This window comes from Lissotriton vulgaris, chromosome 9 (genome assembly GCF_964263255.1).
Source record: "Lissotriton vulgaris chromosome 9, aLisVul1.2, whole genome shotgun sequence".
In the NCBI taxonomy this organism is placed as follows: Eukaryota; Metazoa; Chordata; class Amphibia; order Caudata; family Salamandridae; genus Lissotriton; species Lissotriton vulgaris.
In genome coordinates this window covers 800154290-800176719 of record NC_141697.1, presented here as the reverse complement: position 1 = coordinate 800176719, position 22430 = coordinate 800154290, and the positions used below count along the sequence as shown (strand labels likewise).

General features: G+C 45.9%; 1 protein-coding gene across 1 annotated transcript in view; it reads right to left on the bottom strand.

Moving 5' to 3' along the window:
* LOC147692287 (serine/threonine-protein kinase D3-like) overlaps positions 1-22430 on the bottom strand; it is a 587115-nt gene that overhangs the window by 151014 nt on the left and 413671 nt on the right. The window contains exon 6 of the mRNA XM_086938546.1: positions 14558-14641. Within this exon, the coding sequence (XP_086794672.1) occupies positions 14558-14641 (84 nt within the window). The remainder of the gene's footprint in view (positions 1-14557; positions 14642-22430) is intronic.

The window sequence follows — 22430 nt, the reverse complement described above, 5'->3', positions numbered from 1 at the left end:
GTTTTCAGTTTTTGGGTAAAGGGGTATTTTTAGGGTTCAGGGTCAGTTTTCAGTTTTTGGGTAAAGGGGTATTTTTAGGGATAAGGGTCAGTTTTCAGTTTTTGGGTAAAGGGGTATTTTTAGGTTTCAGGGTCAGTTTTGGGTTTTTGGGGTACAGGGATATTTTTAGGGTTCAGGGTCAGTTTTGGGTTTTTGGGGTACAGGCGTACAGGGTAAAAACAAAAAATTATTACATTAAATCAAATAAATTAAATGAAAAAAATTAAAATTACATTAAATTATTAAGTGTTTTATTTATTTTAAATGTATATGTATTAGTTTTAATTTTGTTTTAATATTTTTATTTAATATTTGTAAAATTATATGTATTTTAAAATTATTTTTACATTATTATTAATACATTTAAAAAAACGATATTTTTGATTCCGATATTTTTGTACTACAATATTATTTTTTCGATATTTTTGTACTTACCTTAATGAAGATAGGATTCCGATATTTTTGCTGTCAATATTTTTGCTCCGATATTTTTGCATTTCGATATTCTGTCTGTCGATATTATGTCAGACATTCGTCAGTATCAATTACTAATTTTAGATCAATCATATTTGCCAGCAGTTTGAGTGGACTGCAGAGTACATTCAATAAATATGCATTAAATTCTACAATAACTGATTAAAAGTGTGAGTGTAATTCTAAATCCACTGTAAGCAGGGTTTCAAATGACATAGAAAGATCGTGTTATTTGAAAGTATGCTACACAATTCTACCATAGCTTGGGAAATCTTTTGTGTCCGAACCCAGACAGCAAACACATCTCATTTGGGGACATTTTGAAATGAAAGTTTCAAGTTTATAGGACACATTTTGTCAGTCTTTCAGCAGCTAACTGTTCCAGTCTAAAAGTGTGGAGACCCTTAATTTGGGATTGATGAAGAAGCATGTGTAATATGAAATGTAGAACTTTTACAAATGTTTAGGAAGGACTAAAAAACAAAAGCTTTTTCTGAAAGCAGAAAAGTATCTAAAAATGTACATTGCTGCATTAAATATGTTAGACTATTGATAATGAGCTCAAAATGGACCTGACTCTGATTATGTCTGCAGGAGTTTGAGAATGGGGAAGTACTTACTTACCAGGAAAAGAATGGACAGAGCATAGGACTGTATTTGTAAAACAAATTTTGGAAAAAAGGGTATCAACATTTTTGACCAATGTGCATGTGATTTATTTGGATGGAAAAGGAAAATGTTTGAAGACATACAATAACGTGAACAATGGGGCACCCACTGTACACGGGACGGGTATGCCCAGATGTGGGTCCCAAGCTTCTTGTGTTACTGGAACCAATCTATACCTGGCTGATGAGGCATAACTAGGGCAAAATTGGTACTGGGTTGTTTGTGTTCCGTTTCAAGGAGGACCTGGATTCGTTGTTTGGGGTGGCCTGATCCGATTGGAGCAGGGTCAAGACTGATTTACAAATAGCTTGGTTCAAACTGAGGTGACATGGTGTGCAAAATAACAATGGATTGGAATGCAGCCCAATTAATGTCCAGTGGCTGAGATTAATTCAAGTATTCCATCCATCGATCTTTTGTATACAGTTTGTCACCCAGAGTGGGGCGGGTATGCCCAGGCACCGGTCCCATGCACACTGTGTCAATCTACTTCACTCCACTCCAGTCTACCCTAGTCCAATTTACCTAACTCCATTTCATTGTTACCCTACTCCTCTCCAAACTCCACTGCAATTATCCAACTCCTCTCCACTCTAATCTAACCCACTCCAGTCCATCACACTCCAATCAACCTATTCTACTCCATTTCACTCTAATATGCCACATTCCAATCTACTCTACCCACATCTACCCCTCTTCACTTCACTCCAATCTATCACACTCCAATCTACCACACTCCATTCAAATCTAACCCACTCCACTCCAATCTAACCCACTCCACTTCATTCTGCCCAACTCCACTCTACTCTACCCCACTTCACTCTACCACACTCCAATCCACTGTACCCAAATATACCCCACTCCCCATCACTCCAATCTACCACACTCCACTCACATATACCCCCCTCCACTACAATCTAACCCACTCCACCCCCACAATCTACCCCACCCCACTCCACCCCAATCTACCCTACTCTATCCTACTCTACCCCTATCTAATCCACTCCAATGCCCTCTACTCCACTCCAATCGACCCCCCTACCCCAGTCTACTCCACTCCACCCCACCTTGGTGTAATCTCCCCCACCCCACTCCAGTCCAAACCACTCCTCTCCAATCTTCCGCACTCCACTTCAGTCTACCCCACTCCAATCTACCCCACTCCATTCCAGTCTATCCACTCCATTTCAATCCACCCTACTCTAATCCATCCAATCTACCCCACTCCACCCTAATCTACCATGCTATGCTCCAATCCAATCTGCCCCACTCCAATCTTCCCCAAACTATCTCACTCCACTCCAATCTATCCCACTTGACCCCAATATACCCCACTCCAATCTACCCACTCCAATTCACCCAATCTATGCCACTCCACTCTATCTCAATCTACCACACTCCATTCCACTCTACCCAATCTACCACACTCCATTTCACTACACTCTACCACAAGCCACAAAATCTACCACACTCTAGTCTAATCTAACCCATTACACCCCACTTCATCCCATTCCAGTCCACACTACTCCATTCCACCCCAAACTACCCTACTCCAATTGACCGATCCACCCCACTCCAATCTACCCCATTTCAGTGCACCCCAATCTACTCCACTGCAATCTACTTCACTCCACTCTACCCCACCCTAACCCAATCTACCCCCTTCAATATAACCAACCCAATAAAATCTACCTCATGCCACTCTATCCAAATCTACTCCAATCTACTCAACTCTAATCTACCCCACTCAACCCAATCTACCCCACTTCAATCTACCCCATTTCAAACTACCCCACTCCAATCTACCCCATTCCAAACTACTGCACTCCGGTCTATCTCACTCCAATCTACCCCACTCCACTTCCATCTGCCTCACTTCATTCCAATTTACCCTACCTTAATCCACCCAGTCTATCCCTCTCCAATCTACCCGACTCCACCCTAATTTCCACCACACCACTTCAATCTACTCCTCTCCACTCCTCTCCACCCCACTCCAATCTACCCCACTCCACTCTCCCCAATATACCCACTTCACTCAAGTCTACCCCAATATATCCCACTCCATTCTACCCCAATATACCAAACTCCAATCTACCCCGCTCCACTCAAAACTACTCCACTCTACCCACTCCAATTCACCCAATCTATGCCACTCCGCTCTATCTCAATCTACCACACTCCATTCCACTCTACCCAATCTACCCCACTCCATTCACTACACTCTACCACAAGCCACAAAATCTACCACACTCTAGTCTAATCTAACCCATTACACCCCACTTCATCCCATTCCAGTCCACACTACTCCATTCCACGCCAAACTACCCTACTCCAATTGACCGATCCACCCCACTCCAATCTACCCCATTTCAGTGCACCCCAATCTACTCCACTGCAATCTACTTCACTGCACTCTACCCCACCCTAACTCAATCTACCCCCTTCAATATAACCAACCCAATAAAATCTACCTCATGCCACTCCATCCAAATCTACTCCAATCTACTCAACTCTAATCTACCCCACTCAACCCAATCTACCCCACTCCAATCTACCCCATTTCAATCTACCCAACTCCACCCCATTCATCCCCAATGCACTCTACTTCACCCATGCCTACCCCAATGCAATCTACAGTACTCCCCCACTCCAATCTCCCCCACTCCAATCTACTCCAATATATCCCACTCCACTCTACCCTAATATATCCGACTCCACTCTACCCTGATCTACCCCACTCCAATTTACTCAACTCCACTCCAATCTACTACAATCTACCCCACTCTACCCCAACCTACCCCAATCTATTCCACTTCAATCTACCACACTCCAGCCCAATCTACCCCATACCACTCCAATCTACCCCTCTCCACCCCACTCCAAAATACCCCAATCTACCCCATTTTATTCCATTGCATCCTACTATAATCCACCCAATCTACCTCACTCCAATCTAACTGACTCCACTCCAGACTACCCCACTCGACTCCAATCTAACCCAATCCACCCCACTCTACTCTTTTCCAAACTAGCCCACTCCACTCCAACCTACTACAATATATTCCACTCCACTCTTCCCCAATCTACTTTGATCTACCCTCCTACTATTTACCCCACTCCAGTCTGCCCCACTTTAATCTACCCAATTGACTCCACTCCAATCTAGCACACTCTACACCAACCTACCCCACTCTACCCGAATCTATCCTACCCCACCCCACTCCATTCTACAGCACTCCATCCCAATCTACCCATACCACTCCAATCTACCCCTCTCCACTGCACCCCAATCTAACCCACCCCAAACTACCCCAATCTACCCCACTTCATTCCATTGTACCCTACTATAATCCACCCAATCTACCACACTCTAATCTACCCCACTCAACTCTAATCCTCTAATCTAACCGACTCCACTCTAGATTACTCTACTCCACTCCAATTTATCCCAATCCTCCCCACTCTACCCTTTCCCAATCTAGCCCACTCCACTCCAACCTACTGCAATATATTCCACTCCACTCTTCCCCAATCTACTTTGATCTACCCTCCTACTATTTACCCCACTCCAATCTGCCCCACTTTAATCTACCCAATTGACTCCACTCCAATCTAGCCCACTCTACACCAACCTACCCCACTCTACCGCAATCTATCCTACCCACCCCACTCCATTCTACAGCACTCCATCCCAATCTACCCCATACCACTCCAATCTACCCCTCTCCACTACACCCCAATCTAACCCACCCCAAACTACCCCAATCTACCACACTACAATCTACCCCACTCAACTCTAATCCTCTAATCTAACCGACTCCACTCTAGACTACTCCACTCCACTTCAATTTATCCCAATCCACCCCACTCTACCCTTTCCCAATTTAGCCCACTCCACCCCAATCTACTGCAATATATCTCGATCCACTCTTCCCCAATCTACCTCGATCTACCCTACTCCTATCTGCCCAAATGTAATCTATCCCAAATCAACCCCACTTCAATGACCCCAATCTACCCAACTCCATTTTACCCTCACTACACTCTACGTCAGTTTACCCCACTCCACTCTACCCCAATATACCCCATTCTACTCTACCCTGATCTTTCCCACTCCAATCAACACTACCCCACTCTACGCCACTAACTTTTAGCCGTACTGAATAGCAGCCACACTGGAGTGCATAATGGCTAAAACACATTGGGGTAGATTACGATCTCGTTCGGGAAGCATACCAAAGCACCCAGTCCAGAATGCTTCATAACGACTCAGATTGGGGGAGTCGGACCAAACAAATACGATGCATTTGAATGCATCCGGATACGATTCGGTTGGGCTCCCATTGGCTTCAGTGGGAGCCTGTGTTTCGAACGAGAACGCAGGCTCACATTGACTAAAGGGGGGGTTGGGGATAATCGTGCACCCTGTGGCGGGCATCCCTTGGTGCCTGCCACACTGTGCATGGTCTGAAAGCGAGGACCCATGGGTACCCCCACGGGCCTATTTTGGAGGACCCGGGTAAAGGGGGGCCTGCTACAGGACCCCAAAGACCTATTCCAGCAGCCTTTTTGTTTCGGGCAAGCCAATTCGGAAAGGCTGTCTGAATCGTTCATCGTACTTGCTTGCTTGCAAGTCCATAGAGCTGTAGGAATCGGCTCTGGAAAGGCTCTATCTCTTCAAATGCCTTTCGAAAATGATTCGGTCAACGCTAAGGGTTCCCAGGCATTGTACTTGGTTGTTTGGAACTGGGAAAGAGTCGGTCGGAAACAAGGGCTCCGGATCTGTTTATGCAAAGCCAAATCCGATTCGGAGCCCTTCCGACCGAGATCGGAATCAACCCCATTGTCAAAGCCAATAACTCTTGCATAGGTGAGACCTATTGGTTTTTCCAATGCTTGGTATATACTGCCTCCGGATCCAAGAATAGACTATTTGTAACTCACTACCCAATTTTGTTTGCCTCTCTACATACTCAAGCTGCTAACGTTGCCATTGTTGGAGATCTCAATATCTATTTTGATGAATTCACTCTTCCCCAAACCAGCGCCTTCTTGAATATTAAGAGATGCTCGGACTCCAGCAGTTATTCACGGCCCTTCTGACTTTGCCAGTCACAGACTAACCACGCCCCCTTTATACCTGAGACACCCCTTCCTCTACAACAAACATATAACCGTAATGAGATCATGCCCCAAAGATCCACCCGCCAAGCGAGCCTTGCGAAACTTATGTAGCCGATGGAGCAAGAATGCGATTGCCCAATCATTTCACACAAAACAAATTTGACATAGCCTGTAAACTAAGCGTCTGATATATAGTTGGGGACGGGTCACTCCATTACGTTTGTGACTGACCGCTCGTCAAGGAGTCACTGACCTGTGCTGCTGCTGGCCGTTTGGAGCCCCGTAGGACATCGGAAACGCTGCAGGGGAGTGCTTGTTGCAGGAGGACGGGACTGCGAGGCCCACCAGGTTGTGCGCGTCACACCAAGCACACCTGCTGCCTCTTCCCGTGTCTCCGCCCCCTGCTTGTGCTGACGCTGATAACTCCTCGCGGCGCCCGCTCCGCGGGTGCCGCTCGTCAAGGAGTCACTGACCTGTGCTGCTGCTGGCCGTTTGGAGCCCCGTAGGACATCGGAAACGCTGCAGGGGAGTGCTTGTTGCAGGAGGACGGGACTGCGAGGCCCACCAGGTTGTGCGCGTCACACCAAGCACACCTGCTGCCTCTTCCCGTGTCTCCGCCCCCTGCTTGTGCTGACGCTGATAACTCCTCGCGGCCCCCGCTCCGCGGGTGCCGCTCGTCAAGGAGTCACTGACCTGTGCTGCTGCTGGCCGTTTGGAGCCCCGTAGGACATCGGAAACGCTGCAGGGGAGTGCTTGTTGCAGGAGGACGGGACTGCGAGGCCCACCAGGTTGTGCGCGTCACACCAAGCACACCTGCTGCCTCTTCCCGTGTCTCCGCCCCCTGCTTGTGCTGACGCTGATAACTCCTCGCGGCCCCCGCTCCGCGGGTGCCGCTCGTCAAGGAGTCACTGACCTGTGCTGCTGCTGGCCGTTTGGAGCCCCGTAGGACATCGGAAACGCTGCAGGGGAGTGCTTGTTGCAGGAGGACGGGACTGCGAGGCCCACCAGGTTGTGCGCGTCACACCAAGCACACCTGCTGCCTCTTCCCGTGTCTCCGCCCCCTGCTTGTGCTGACGCTGATAACTCCTCGCGGCGCCCGCTCCGCGGGTGCCGCTCGTCAAGGAGTCACTGACCTGTGCTGCTGCTGGCCGTTTGGAGCCCCGTAGGACATCGGAAACGCTGCAGGGGAGTGCTTGTTGCAGGAGGACGGGACTGCGAGGCCCACCAGGTTGTGCGCGTCACACCAAGCACACCTGCTGCCTCTTCCCGTGTCTCCGCCCCCTGCTTGTGCTGACGCTGATAACTCCTCGCGGCCCCCGCTCCGCGGGTGCCGCTCGTCAAGGAGTCACTGACCTGTGCTGCTGCTGGCCGTTTGGAGCCCCGTAGGACATCGGAAACGCTGCAGGGGAGTGCTTGTTGCAGGAGGACGGGACTGCGAGGCCCACCAGGTTGTGCGCGTCACACCAAGCACACCTGCTGCCTCTTCCCGTGTCTCCGCCCCCTGCTTGTGCTGACGCTGATAACTCCTCGCGGCCCCCGCTCCGCGGGTGCCGCTCGTCAAGGAGTCACTGACCTGTGCTGCTGCTGGCCGTTTGGAGCCCCGTAGGACATCGGAAACGCTGCAGGGGAGTGCTTGTTGCAGGAGGACGGGACTGCGAGGCCCACCAGGTTGTGCGCGTCACACCAAGCACACCTGCTGCCTCTTCCCGTGTCTCCGCCCCCTGCTTGTGCTGACGCTGATAACTCCTCGCGGCCCCCGCTCCGCGGGTGCCGCTCGTCAAGGAGTCACTGACCTGTGCTGCTGCTGGCCGTTTGGAGCCCCGTAGGACATCGGAAACGCTGCAGGGGAGTGCTTGTTGCAGGAGGACGGGACTGCGAGGCCCACCAGGTTGTGCGCGTCACACCAAGCACACCTGCTGCCTCTTCCCGTGTCTCCGCCCCCTCCCTTCTTCATCCTGCATAAGATCAGGCTTAGCCACGCGTTAGCGGGACGCGTGTGCGGGACATTACCCGGGACAAAGCCCGGACTAAGGGCGGACCCTCTGAGACCCTCCGAGAATCGAGGAGACTGGACTGGCCACAAACCTTGGCCTATAAGGTACTTTTTGTTGCCATCACGTTTTATATCTTTGATTGCCTTGGCCCCTTACCGTAGCCTATGCGAATGGCTTCGGTAATTTTAGATCTGGCTGTACCTGACAAACAGGGAGTGTTGCTAAATGGCACTCTAGATAATTATTTCTCCAAATCATCCCCCGACATTGCTAGGGAGTCGGTCCTGGCTGAGAAGAGGGCCGACCGACGCCGCTCTGTGGAAAATATAAAAAATGGCCTAGTTCCTTTGCCCTTGCTTCCAGCTAATGGTTCTAATGACACTGACATTGATCTAACAGTAAATGACTCAGCCTCTTTATTGGATAGCCAGCCTTTGGAAGCTAATGTCATTGTGCTTACACAAAGCTCTTTATCCGCCCCAGATGCGAGTATGTCATCTTTACTTTCTAATAACCAAAGTTCATCAAAAGGAGAAGCTTCGCCTGTTGTAAAAATAACTCGCTCTAAGGTTAAAAAACTGATTCCTGCTCAAAAAACCTATGGTCCTCCACCGAATAAAAAACCGCGGAAAAGGGGAGATCCGCTCCAACCAAAGCTAAGCTGCCGCGACTTTGGCAAGAAAATAAGTAATGCTGTTAAAGAACTTAATACGCCACATACAGATTGTGAGGGAGGTACTGCTTCAATAATTTCTCCTGCCATGCCAACTACTCCACTAACTAATGAAGATTCAATGGACATATCCTCGGCTACTAATGCACCTATTGCGAGCAGGGACCCTGTGTCCCTACTTGACATAGAGAGTTTGATTAAGTCTTACTCAGCAAGCATACTGGAGAGGTTGATGGAGGTGGAATGTAGATTGTGTAACATTGAGCGTGTCTTGGGTAAAAAGGATGATGTAATTAACATCGGTTTGGGTAATGCGACTAAAACAACTGTAGCAAATGTCCCTCAAAATATATCAGCCAAAGCTCAAGCACCCAAAGCTACTAGTACTCTTACTAATATCCCACCCCCTAATGCATCTACTTCTAAAACCATGGGTAATATGCAGATGACGACTGTACAAACTCTCCCACCCCTTAATCCTCCTCACCCAAAAAACCTTGTTGCTATACCATCTTTAAATGTTACAAATAAAAACACTGGCAACATATCCAATCCACCTTTGGTGAAACCAACAAGGGAAGCGGGAGATACGAGCCATGCTTGGGGGAAAGCTAGAAGGACACCTCTGCCCGAACTTCCACCAGAGGCAGTACCCTACGTGGTAGTTTTAACAGGGGTGCCCGTGCTTGGACCAAACAAGAGGGAAGGTTTTGCCCAATTAAAAAATAAGATCATGCATTGGCTTAGCTTGTATAGGCCCATTGCAAAGCATGTAAATGGAGAAATTGTTCATGTACGTCGCCTGCAATGGCTGGGGGGTAGACCCAAAGATATTGATGGTGATGTAGTGGTGGTGAACTTTAGGGATCCAAACGCTGTCCAGTTCATATTGAACTGGCAAGCTGGAAATTCTAATAACATAATAATCCCAAAACCATTAACTTATTTTTATCCAAGGTCAGTGGTTTTTCCTTCACAGTTTTTCTTGCCGCAGAATCAGCAACCACACCACCTACCCACAATCCAACCAAATAACCATTCCATTGTACAAAATGCTGGGAGTAATTGTTATCCGTCATATGCCCCGCCTCTGCAGAATGTAAATAATATGCACTACATACCATGCCCCACGATAGCACCAGATCCATTGGGATGGAACTATGTATCGGCCAAAAACACCCAGAGGGGCAGAATGGATAATCTGAAACCATTTACACCGCTAGAAACCTCCAATAGATATGACATCTTTAGCGGTCTAGACAACTGTGATTGATGCCATGAGATGCTGGGGGGTGCGGGGTTAGATATACTGAATGGTGATGACGTGAGTGATATCACTCAGAATGTATTGGCTAATACTGTGTTTATTAATGAAGTGAATGATGTATTGGTTAATTCATCTCCTTGTTGTATGGGTGGAATTGACAATGATAATGTTACTGTACCCCACGATGTCATTCCAAATCCCCAGGCAGTGACGCCTAGGACTTTCCCTGAGAGATTAGTAACCCCCGATATTCCGATAAACATGATCTGCTGGAATATAGCCGGAGTTGATAAAAATTTAAGGGATCCAGAGTGGGCCACCTACATAGAGTCCTTTGATTTCTGCCTTCTGCAGGAAACTTGGGCTGTGGAGACACCTCACAGGGTAGGTTACAAGACTTATGGGATTGGTGCGATACCCTCTAGAAGTGGTAGGCCGTCAGGGGGACTTTTGATATGGGTGAAAATAAATATAAGGGTAAACATTGAGGAGATATCCACTAACTCCGTAGACATACTGGCCTTAAAGATTACAGCTTGCAATGGGAGGAACCTATTTCTAATAAATGTTTATAATAGGCCTTCACCTTCCTCAAAAGAATCACCGACCATTGCCAATTTAGATTGCTTTCTGAATAGATTGGACCCCAGGGAGGACTTTGTCATCTTGGCTGGTGATTTAAATTGTAATTTTGAGCCAGTCTTAGGCCTTAGTGAAATCTTTGATGATGAAGACCAGGCAAACAAAATCCCTATCCTGGAGAACGTAAAACAGGTTAAATGTACAACTCTGAGCTTACAACTTATGAATTTATGTACGGAACACTCCCTTAGGGCATGTAACGGACGGTTACCCTCCGACAGCTTAAAAAAACCAACATTCACCAGGAACAACTATAAAAGCAATTTAGATTTTGTGATTGCCTCTATTCCCCTTTGGCCTCATCTTATAGACCTCAAAGTAATGGAACGGTATGAAAGTGATCATTTTCCCTTAAACCTGACTCTGGATGCCTATTTGTTGAATGACATGGTCCAATATTCAACATCTGAGGAAGATGAAGTCGCTAATCCGGAGATCCTTATCAGTAATAATAGAAGGTCCCTAAAATGGCCATTTATATTGGATCATAGTGATATTTTAAGTGAAATATACACGCTTTTGGCAGACACCTTTGGTCCTTACTTAGAAAGAATAGGCGATAATGATGGTTTTACTTCATTTCTCCAAATCCACCAAAATTTTTTTGTCGATCTGAAGTTATTAGTCACTAAGATGCCTAAAAAAATCAAGCAGAAGACACAGAATTTGTCCCATAGTAAGCCCTGGTATGACAGATCCTGCAGAGAGTCAAAGAGGGAACTACTATTGGCAATTAAGACCAAACCTCCAATAGACGTAAAAAAAGCAAGGAGTGACTACAAATCTGTTCAAAGGGCTGCAAAGATAGCTTGGGAGGAAGATAAATGGGCTGAATTGCTGCTAGCCGCCAAGTCACGTGATAATGTGGCCTTTTGGAGGCTGGTCGCTAATGGGAACCATGTAGGTAGGGTATCTAAAGATGTTTTCTTGGATGAGTTAACATGGGTCACTCATTTCACGAATTTATATAAAAAATATGATGACCCATACAGGAATATGAGTGTGGAAAATCTTGAATCTCCAACTGAACATCTGGTTTTTACTATAGGGGAATCAGAGCTGGCAATATCTCAAATCAAATCCGGTAAAGCTCCAGGTTTGGATAAAATCCCAGGGGACTTGTATAAGCACAACCTTGAAGTGTGGGCACCTTATATTAACTACTTGTGTAATACATTTTCTTGCACTTTAGAATTTCCAGAAAGTTGGAAGGGAGCAGAAATTGTTTTAATTTTTAAAAAAGGAGATAGGATGGACCCTTGTAATTATCGGCCAATAAGTCTAATGGACATTTTACAGAAAATATACTCACGACACATTCTAATACGAGTGAGTAATTGGCTAGATGAAAACTCCTTTTTAACCAAATTCCAAGCCGGTTTCAGATCCAAGGTCAGCACAATAGACCAAATTTTTAGATTTTGCTGCCTCTACTGGAAGTACGTAGTGATTGAGAGGTGCCATTTATATGTAGCCTTTGTAGATTTAAGGGCTGCATTTGATTTGGTGCCCCGCAGTCTCCTATGGGCTACCTTGAGTGCAGCAGGCTTGCCAAAAAATCTTGTCGCCCCGATAAAAGAGTTACATAATGGGAACTTCGCGAGAGTTAGATGGGGTCCAAACGGCGAATTAACTCAAAAAATACCCATTGAACGAGGAGTACGCCAGGGTTGTGTTCTGGCCCCGACGCTATTTTCCATTTTTGTAAACGACATCCCCTCTTTTTTAGAGAGATGTAAAAATGATGCTCCAAAATTGAATGGTGAAAAGGTGACATCCTTGCTATTTGCCGACGATACCATTCTGATCTCCCAAACTAAAAATGGGCTGCAGACATTATTAAACACCTTTAATGAATATTGCAGCCAAAAGGGATTGGAGATCAATGGCAAGAAGACCAAATGCATGGCCCTAAATCCTATCAAACCAGATAAGGGCTGTCTAACACTTAAAGGAGTCACGCTTGAATCAGTGCCACATTTCTCTTATTTAGGGGTGACCTTGGACTCAAACTTTACTTGGAAAGCCCAAATTGACAAAAGTAAATTAACATATATGCAAAACGTCAAACCAATACTTAAGGAGCAAAGTATGAGTACTAGTAAAGCGGTATCCCCAGTGATGGAATTATTTAAATTTAAGGTCCAAGCATCTGTACTTTACGGTGCTGAAATATGGGGTCCCGGGTCTAGGGAATCTTTTAGTGTTTTAGATAACAATTTTATGCGTAGCTTGGTTAGGGTCCCCAGAGGCACCCCTTTAATTCCCCTGGAGCTTGATTTAAACCTCAAAAGGACTGATCACCAAGTTTTGATTCGACCTTTAATGCTGTGGGTGAGACTATGGCAAGTGCCCGAACTTCAAGATTACCGAGATGGGTTAAAAGAAATCATGATTCTTGACAGCCAGAGTACCACTCCATGGCTAAGGCACATCAAGACATGGTTGAACAATATAGGTTTGAAACATTTTTGGGAGAATCCTGAACAACTACCTGCTAATCCCAAATTAATCCTAAAAAGAGCCTTTTGGAGTTTCATGCTAAGTAGGACTGTAAATATTGCAACCAGTGGTACCTTAGTCGCAAAGTTCCTAAACTTTAAGGATGAACCGCTCTACGAGACGTTTATGGATGAGATCGAGCCGCCACTCGCAAAAACTTTATTTTTAAAGTTTCGTTATGGTAATCTACTGATCAAAACTACTTTGGCACGGTGGGCTAGAAATCGTGACACAGCAGCCCCAGAAATGGACGAACTCTGCCCAATGTGCGACCAAAAACAGACCGAAAATGAACAGCATATTCTTTTTTTCTGCCCCTTATATGCTCAAGCTAGAAGGAGGTGGATTAAACCAATATGCTTACTTTTGGGCTTGAGGTCATGCTCCCAGGCTCTTAGAATCTTACTAACAAATACATCACAACAAATAACATTCAGTGTCAGTAGATTTTTGCTCTCTATCTTTTATCAAAGGAAAAAAATAGGGCATCAACTGTAACTGTATCGATGCTGGGATTGACATGATGGTCCTCTTTATCTCCTTACGAATGCATGTATCTGCTCAAATTACTCCCAACTTGTATTGTATTTTATATTTTGTGTTTTATGTATTCAAGTGATAATATGTTTTTAACTATTAATGAAATGCAATGTAATGTATGCACTGTCTTTTATGGCATATTAGCCGAAATAAAGAATTTAATGAATGAATGACTGAGTCACCCGCCCGCCGAGCTCTAAATCAGGTTCTAGGTTTGCTTGTCTTATATGGGCAGTAGGAGTTGCTGTAAAGTGCTGTCCTGTATTTGGACACCAAGACAGTGAACGGATGTGCAGTAGTTAACCTCTGTGTAATAAAGTAGGAATGCATGTGTGTGCAGTGTGATCGAGTGTCAAATCAATTTGCATGACTTCCAGCTTTAAATTGAATGAATTATCTTTTAGTACTCTGTGTGTAACTGTTCAAACTGATGCAGTATCAGAACGTTTTTTTTATCGGCATGTGCAGAATAATTGATGCCTATGGAAATTGCCTAGTGTTGGATAACTGCTTTGTGCAAAGCATTTGATGTTATTTAGTATATGGTACAGGGAGATACAGAAACTGAAATGAAGCATTACCACAGAGGAAGAAAAAGTACCATGCTTACGTGTACTATTATATACATACCATCGGCCTCAGAGGAGTTGCTCTCACCAATGCAGTCATCTGGAATAAATGGGATACAGCGCCTGTGGCAGTTGAATCTACAATCTGCAATAAACAACATTAGAATATATAACATGATATACATTAATATACAACATTAGAATAAACAATAGAAGGCGGGGCCAGTCGACACAGTGACTGCCTGCTGAAAGATGCCATTCTGCAAGCCATCTATGAGGTGACCTCTAAGGCTGAACTTACCAGGATCGAATGGGATCTTAACTGTTCAATAGTGTAAATGATTTGGACAAGCACTTTCACAGTTCCAGTACTTTTCATTTTTGCAATTAAACCATATCTTTTTATTTCATCATTCTATTCGATCATGGGTACTCTCAGCCGTTTTCCCAGGGGCCAAAATATTTGGTCTGTTATGTGACCAAGGGCAATATTGATGCCACGAGGGTAGGGGTCTGGGCTGGGGTAGGAGGGTAGACTTGAGGAGAGGAGGGAGAGTGTGGGTGGTATGGTGGATATAGAGGAAGCTACATACACACACACACACACACATATATATATATATATATGCGGCTGAACTGCGCAATGTGAAACCAGAAATCATGGGATTAATCCCGGCTACCCCACTTTACTAAATTGTGTGACCCTAGGCAAATGTTTTATTTCACTTTCCATCCTTTTTCTTCATTATTACATTTAAGAGGACCTTGAAATTCATGACTTCAGGATGTGTGCAGTGCAAAACCACCTCCTGGGTTTGATTTAATAAACTATAATGTTCATGAACAAGAGGAACCCAGGCCACCTAGAGGGTGTATGTAACAATTAACTTGCCTCTTTAGTTCACTAGTGGCTTTGTTGTCAGGGTAGGTGGAAGAATGAACTTCCTAAATTCACGTTTGACAACTATCACTTTTAAAATAATACTTCTCAATGCACTGATATAATCTCACATACTAAGGAGAAATGGTTCTGCTTGTTCATGAAATACCCTTTTTGAATTTTAAAATAACTTTGTCATATTTGTACAGGTTTGTTGCAGGATGCTTTCACTTTAAAGAAATGCTTGCCAGTTTATTTACATTTTTTTAAATGTTAGTGCTGAGTCGAGTAAACAGAAGTGCTGGACTGCTGTGGACCAGGGGGTCGGATGAAAAGGTTAGGAGGGCCGCATGCGGCTCCCGGGCCGTACTTTGAGTATCCCTGTAATAGATACTTTATTTAAGGCATATTATTGTATATGTACTCCTGCTGAGCATAGCCATCTAGATATCAATGTCTTTTGACCAAAAATAGCTAAATGAAAACGATCTGGAAGACCCACTTTTCTGCCTATTCTCCCTGGAACTGTTGTACTTTAGTCCATTTCTCTTCACATCTTTTCTGCACCGTTAGTACCATGTTATTGGGGGGGTCAGATCATGCAACCAGCACATTGTGAATGCATGCACCCATCACTTTATGCTACACCCCTTTGTGTGCTCTTTATCTCCATTATGCTACTCACGCCCTAGTTACAGTGTAGCGCCCCTGCATTCAGGGACTACATAGAGGAAACACTTGCTGGAATGCCCTACAACCGCAGACCAACCCCTATCCCTGAACCTAACCCCATTAGACTTACAGGAGCACCATATGATGTCCGTCTCCAATCCTATCTGCCTCTCCCTGAGTGTTCTCGCCTCGCCTCAGTTGCCAACCAAGGGAGTAGCCAGCAAATTAAAATACCCCCCATTTTTATCCATACCTCGAATGTCATTGGGTGAACGTAGTAAGGAAGTCCTACCCATTGTAGATGAGGTACCTTATAAACACCTTTCGTTCATCTTTAAGCCTTTCATATATACATTCATCCATCCATCTTTTCATACTTTCATCCATACTTTTACCTTTCCATCCATCTACCCTTTCATTATTAATTTTCAATCCATCTATCCTCCCACTCCCACTTCCAAAAATTCAAACATCCTTTTACTCATTCATCCATCCATTCTTCTTTTATCAATCCAGCAATCCATCCTTCCACATCTCCACCCAGGGCACAATATGCACAACACACAGAGGACAACCTGAAACCCACCCCTCAGCCACTCTCCCTTGTGCTCATTCTCCAAAATTCTCCTCATCCCCTAGAATGGATTCACCCTCACATTTTCTGCATATAGTGTTGATCTCATCCTAGGTTCTGCGTTCATTCAACCAAGTTAACTGCGGCGCAGCATGCTAGCGGTTATCATACAGCAGTTATGGTTAACCCTGGGCAAGAACTCCACTCCGCTTGCAGAGTTTTGCAGAATCCATGTTACGCGGAGATCGTGGTGTTCCAAAAACATCCACTTCACGGAATGGAGCTTTTTTCCTTGCTTTTGTTCGTCAACATCATGTTGGCAAATGCGAGCAAGGAAAATCAACCTCCCGGTGAGATTTTTCCTTGTTCGCAATCGTCAACATCAATTGGCGAGTGCGAGCAGGGAAAATCAACCTCCCAGCGAGATTTCTCAATGCAGGGGTTCAGATTTCTCATTGCGAGTGGTCATCTATCGTCACGACGGCTCGCGTTGGGAAACTGTCCATTTGCGTTGAGAAAGCTGCACCTCGAGTGAAAATCTACTCGAGCGGCAGAAGGGAAAGGAGCACCCGCTTGCGCTATACATGGTGCCATTCGCAATGATTGCACAGTGCGGATAAGCATCCGGCACCGCATATCACTGCAAACAGCATTTTACTATCGCACTCCCCCGCTTGAAGAGCTCCGCATAGCGCAGCAGAGTTTTTTTTCCACTTCACCATAACAGACCCCGGGCAGAGTTTGCCAGACCAATGCAGAAGTCTGGCGAACTCTGCCCAAGGTTTGTTATGGTGTCTGACGCTCCCTTGCAGCGTAGTAGTGAACAGCATATATGAGCAAGGGAGTAAACAAATAGGGTTGCACACGGCTGTGTCGGTTGTTGCATGCGACCGAGAGAGCTGTGAATGATCCGTGGCATAGGGTTCAACTCCAGGCACCCCACCAGAATCGGGGCTAACCTTAGGTCTTCCTTTCCCTAACCCCACCCTTGCATCTCTCACTCAGGGTTGGATTTGGATCAAAAATCGTCCGGGCACACCAAAAAAAAGTGGCCCACATTGGTGTATTGCCTTTCCGAAAAACACTGCTTCAGCAAAGTTTTCTGAAAAGAAAGGGAGTGGGGGCTTGTTTTATTAACTTTACTTAGATAAAAAAAAAATGCACAGAATAGTTCATACTGCTGAGCCACACATGAATGCAAGTGAGACCATTTCTGCTCAGGCCCCCTGTCCACGCTCAATCAGCATACCTTAATGGGCCGGCCCAGGAAGAATAAGGGAGTGATGCCTCCACCCATCTGCCTCTAGAAAGGCCCCTCAAGCCCCCAATGGGCCTCTGGCAGCATCCTAAGAGCACAGACAGCCCCCAGGCTTCCCAAAAAAGCGGCCACGGTTAGAACTTGGCTACAGACCCTTTGCCTTTTCCCGAGGGCCCGCATTATCAATCCGACCCTGCTCACATTACAACCAATCACCAATTTGCCTGCAGGACTTGTCTGGTCACGAACTTCCCTTGGGTGAAGACTGGTGGACGAGGTGCAGCACAGCTGTGCCTTCAACTGCAGTCCTCCTTGTTAACTAAGACGAACACTGGAAGGTAATTCCACCTCCCTCATTTTGCTTTTCTCTAGTTCTCTAAACTGATCATGTGTCTTGCAAATAGTTATTTAACCTTTCTGAAAGCATTTTTTGTGGTTGCCCTGGGTGCACCTGTTTTGTGATAGAAAATGGTCATTCTGAAGTGGCAATGAGAACTAAAGGAGGTGGAGACGTGGTAATCGAGTGAAGGGAAAGTATACTGTGTGCTTTGGGGTACCCCATCGTTTTCCCCCATTCAATTCTCTACTTTGGCCAGGACTGCCTTTGACTTCCATATGAGCACCCAGTGTCCAGCCCCTTGCTGTCCATCTATAATGAAGTCAAGCATGCGAGCACAGTCTCCTTTGTACATAGAGGAACGTGGACAGCAAGCAGCTCAAGCGGGATGTATGATGTAATAATGCGATCATTTAGATCGCGGTACATTACATCGCTGTTTTTACAACGAAAGTCGTTACCACAACTTGCGCTGTAGGGCGCTGGACTTAGGAATAGTATGATTTAGTATTGCAACTCCAGCCTACGTACAGTAGGGAAGATGTTGAAATAGTAAATCACACTATTCCTTAGTCCAGAGCGCCCTCCAGTGAAAGTCGTTGTAACGACTTGCGTTATAAAAGCAGCAATCTAAATGTACTGCAGTGTTTTGACCGCATTGTTAAGGTCGTTTCCCTCTCTAGAGAGATAAAAGATAAGACTCAAAACCTCAAACTAATATAATATATGGAACTCCTCCTGACCTCACAAACCCAGCTTTTCTTCAGGCCAGGGCGCCCAGTGGAAAAGACACAAAGCAGTGTGTGGTAGTACTTGAAAGATTCTAGTTATGAGCTGGAGCAACACGAAGAGATTGCTATTCAGTCTGAAATTTACACAAATCATCACAGCTACATAAAAGTCATGATGGTGTCCATTGAGAAAATTAGAATTTGTCAATGATATTGTTTGCTCCAGTCTGGGCCTTTGAGCTGGCACCCTTTTGTTTCTTTTGTCTTCCCAATGTATCTTCTCTTCACCTTTGTTTGAGGGAACTTAAGTCACAAAATCTTACAAAATGCCATCCTTGAACCTTTGCACCCAGCATAACAGTGGCACATACATCATCCTGCCCATGGGTCAAGTGAACCTTCTGTCTTTGGCTTGCTGTGAGTGTCATCTCTGATACTGTTTGCCCCATTCTGAACCACAGAGTTGTTAACCCTTTTTGAACCTTCACATTAATTTGTATACCCCATCCTCACAGTGGACTAAATCATGAAATCCTAATCAGTTTCCCATTTTAGACTTCTCCTATCTCTGCACATCTTTATTCTTTGCTTACGATTCTGACTACTTTCCATCTATTACGTAACAACATGCACTTGCCCATCCCTAATCACAAGTGATGGTGACGTATAAAGGATGTACTACCTTGGGACTAATGAAAGCAAAGAAAATACCCCCCTTGTTCCGGTTTGTTAGTACCACACAGCTCTAATTGTGGTGCAGTGGCCCTCTCAACCCCCTGAACACCAGTGCCCTGCACATGCTACACTTATTGTAATGATGGGAGCAGTCTAGTAGCTGGGTGTGGGTGGAGCTAGGGGGTTGGAGGAAGAGGAGGAGCGAGGACAGGAAAAGGGCAGTTAGAGTAGGGACAGCGACGTGTGAGGAGTGGATTAATGAAGCTCCATAAACATCAAGTAAGTGTCTTCCATTATTGCATGCACAACACTACAGCTGGCGACGAGAGTGGGATGCTGTGACCTGCCATCCCTGGATGATTAAAAGTAAACGTCCTGTCCCGGGCAGCACAAGAAAAGAGGTCGCCGTCGCAACACGTGTGCCCCCAGAGAAACCGCCGCCTGAAGCCAAAGGCCAGCGGTAAGCGCCTCAGCTCCGCGATTCGTTGATCGCGTGGAGCCCTGCCTGACCAGCGTGAGTGAGCGCTGAAAAGAATCGGAGCCGAGCGCTACTTCGCGCCAAAGTTGGGAGCTCACCCCAGATGCGTGCAATTTGGCATGGCGTCGGAAATGGCCCGAGAGTGAAGAAGTGAAGTCGGGAGCCCACCCCGATCCTACCCGGATGGTCCAGCAAGTGAGGGTGTGTGGAGCGCTGCCACCGTGTTGCTGCCTGCAAGACCGGTTCTTCGGTGAGTCCCGGTGACTGAATCGGCGTGAGGGGAATGAATGAAGCTGAAATCTCGGGGGAACCGAGATTTCCTTAGCGGCGGCCATCTTGGAACCAGGCAGCTGATAGGACAACCCCTCTGTGCAGATTGCAAGCGGCCATCTTGAGGTTAGGCAGTACAAGACATCACAAAACAAGCATTGGCAAAGGCCAAACAAGCATTGGCAAAGACAAGAGGCAAGCAAGCATTGGTAAATGCAAAACAAGCATTGGCGAAGACAAGAAGTAAGCAAACAGGCATTGGCAATGCAAACCAAGCATTAGTGAAGACAAGAAGTAAGCAAACAAGTATTAGTAAATGCAAAACGAGTATTGGCAAAAGCAAGAAGCAAGCAAACAAGCATTGGCAAAGACCAAACAAGCACTGGTGAAGACAAGAGGCAAACAAGCATTGGTACATGCAAAACAAGCACTGGCAAAAGCAAGAAGTAAGCAAACAAGCATTGGTAAATGCAAAACAAGCAGTGGCAAGAACCAAACAAGCACTGGCAAAGACAAGGGCCAGTAAACAAACATTGGTAAAAGCACAACAGGCACCGGCAAAGGCAAGAAATAAGCAAACAAGCAGTGGCAAAGAGGCAAGCAGGTGGAGAGTGTCATTGACACAGTCGCACTGAAATGGAGAACTCACCTCCCCGGAATGGCGACGGTGCAGCTGCAGCCACACCAGTTGCGATGGGAGTTTCACATCTGCACCCCCCGGAACCCCTGACTCTGGTAGCTGGCGGAAGCATGGGCCCCAGGTGGCAAGAGTGGTTCAAAGACTTTGAAGACTATATTGAAGGATCAAAGGTCATGGGAGACAGAGATAAATTAATTGCACTGCGCAATCTGGTGGGAAAGGAAGTCTGCAAACTGATCAAAGAGTTGCCGACAGACGATACAGGAACATATGACAAAGTGCGAGATGCTTTAAACAAAAAGTTCTTACACAAAAGGAACGTGGATTATGAGAGATACATCTTCCATCAGGCCCGTCAAGAGAAGGAGGAAATGATGAGCACATTCATCTCTAGGCTACGCCGACTGTCTCGGTATTGCAACTTTGACGCGTTCTCAACGGAGGATGCCATCCGACTGCGAGTCATTGATGGTTGTCACTCAGAGACACTTCGAAGGCGGTTGCTGAGGAAAAGCCATAATGTCGATGAGATTGAGGAGATGACCAGGGTGCATGATCAGGCGGAGGAACATGCCAAAAGAATGGAGACAGGGCGTAGTGAAAGAAGAGAACAAGCATAAAGGATGCAAGCCCACAGCACTCGCAGAAGATCAAACGAACGACAGAGAAAGTCCCGACCAGTATCCCGCCATCAATACACAAGACACAGACGTTCACGGGGCTTGGAAAAATGAACAAATGCTTGATTTGACTACACATTAATGAGCAAGTGCATCCTGTGGCACAACACCCCAGGCGAGTGCCTTTTCATCTTCAGCAAGCGGTAGAGGATGAAATTCAGGAGTTGTTAAAGGCAGACATCATTGAAAGAACTGAAGGCCCCACACCCTGGGTATGACCTGTCGTCATTGTACCAAAGAAGGGCACCCCTGAGAAGGTGCGTCTATGTGTGGACATGAGGCTTCCCAACACCGCCATAGAAAGAGAGCGTCACCCAAGACCCCACTTGAGTGACATGATATCCGCATTGAATCGAGAAAAAGTCTTCTCCAAACTTGATTTAAACAAGGGGCACCACCAGCTGGAATTACATGAGAAGTCGCGATACATAACAACGTACGCCACTCATCTGGGTTTGTTTCGATACAAACGGCTGAGTTTTGGTATCACCTCTGCGGCGGAAATATTTCAAGAAGTCATTCATCAGACTATCAGACACATACCCAATACGCTCTACTACAGTGATGACATCTTGGTGTATGGGTCAAACACCCAGGAACATGACAAAGCATTAGATCGAGTATGCCATGCTCTCCTGGAAGCCAACCTTACCCTCAATAAGGACAAGTGTGAGTTCCATCAATCCACTCTCAAGTTCTTCGGACATGTGTTCTCTGGAGCCGGGATGAAGCCTGACCC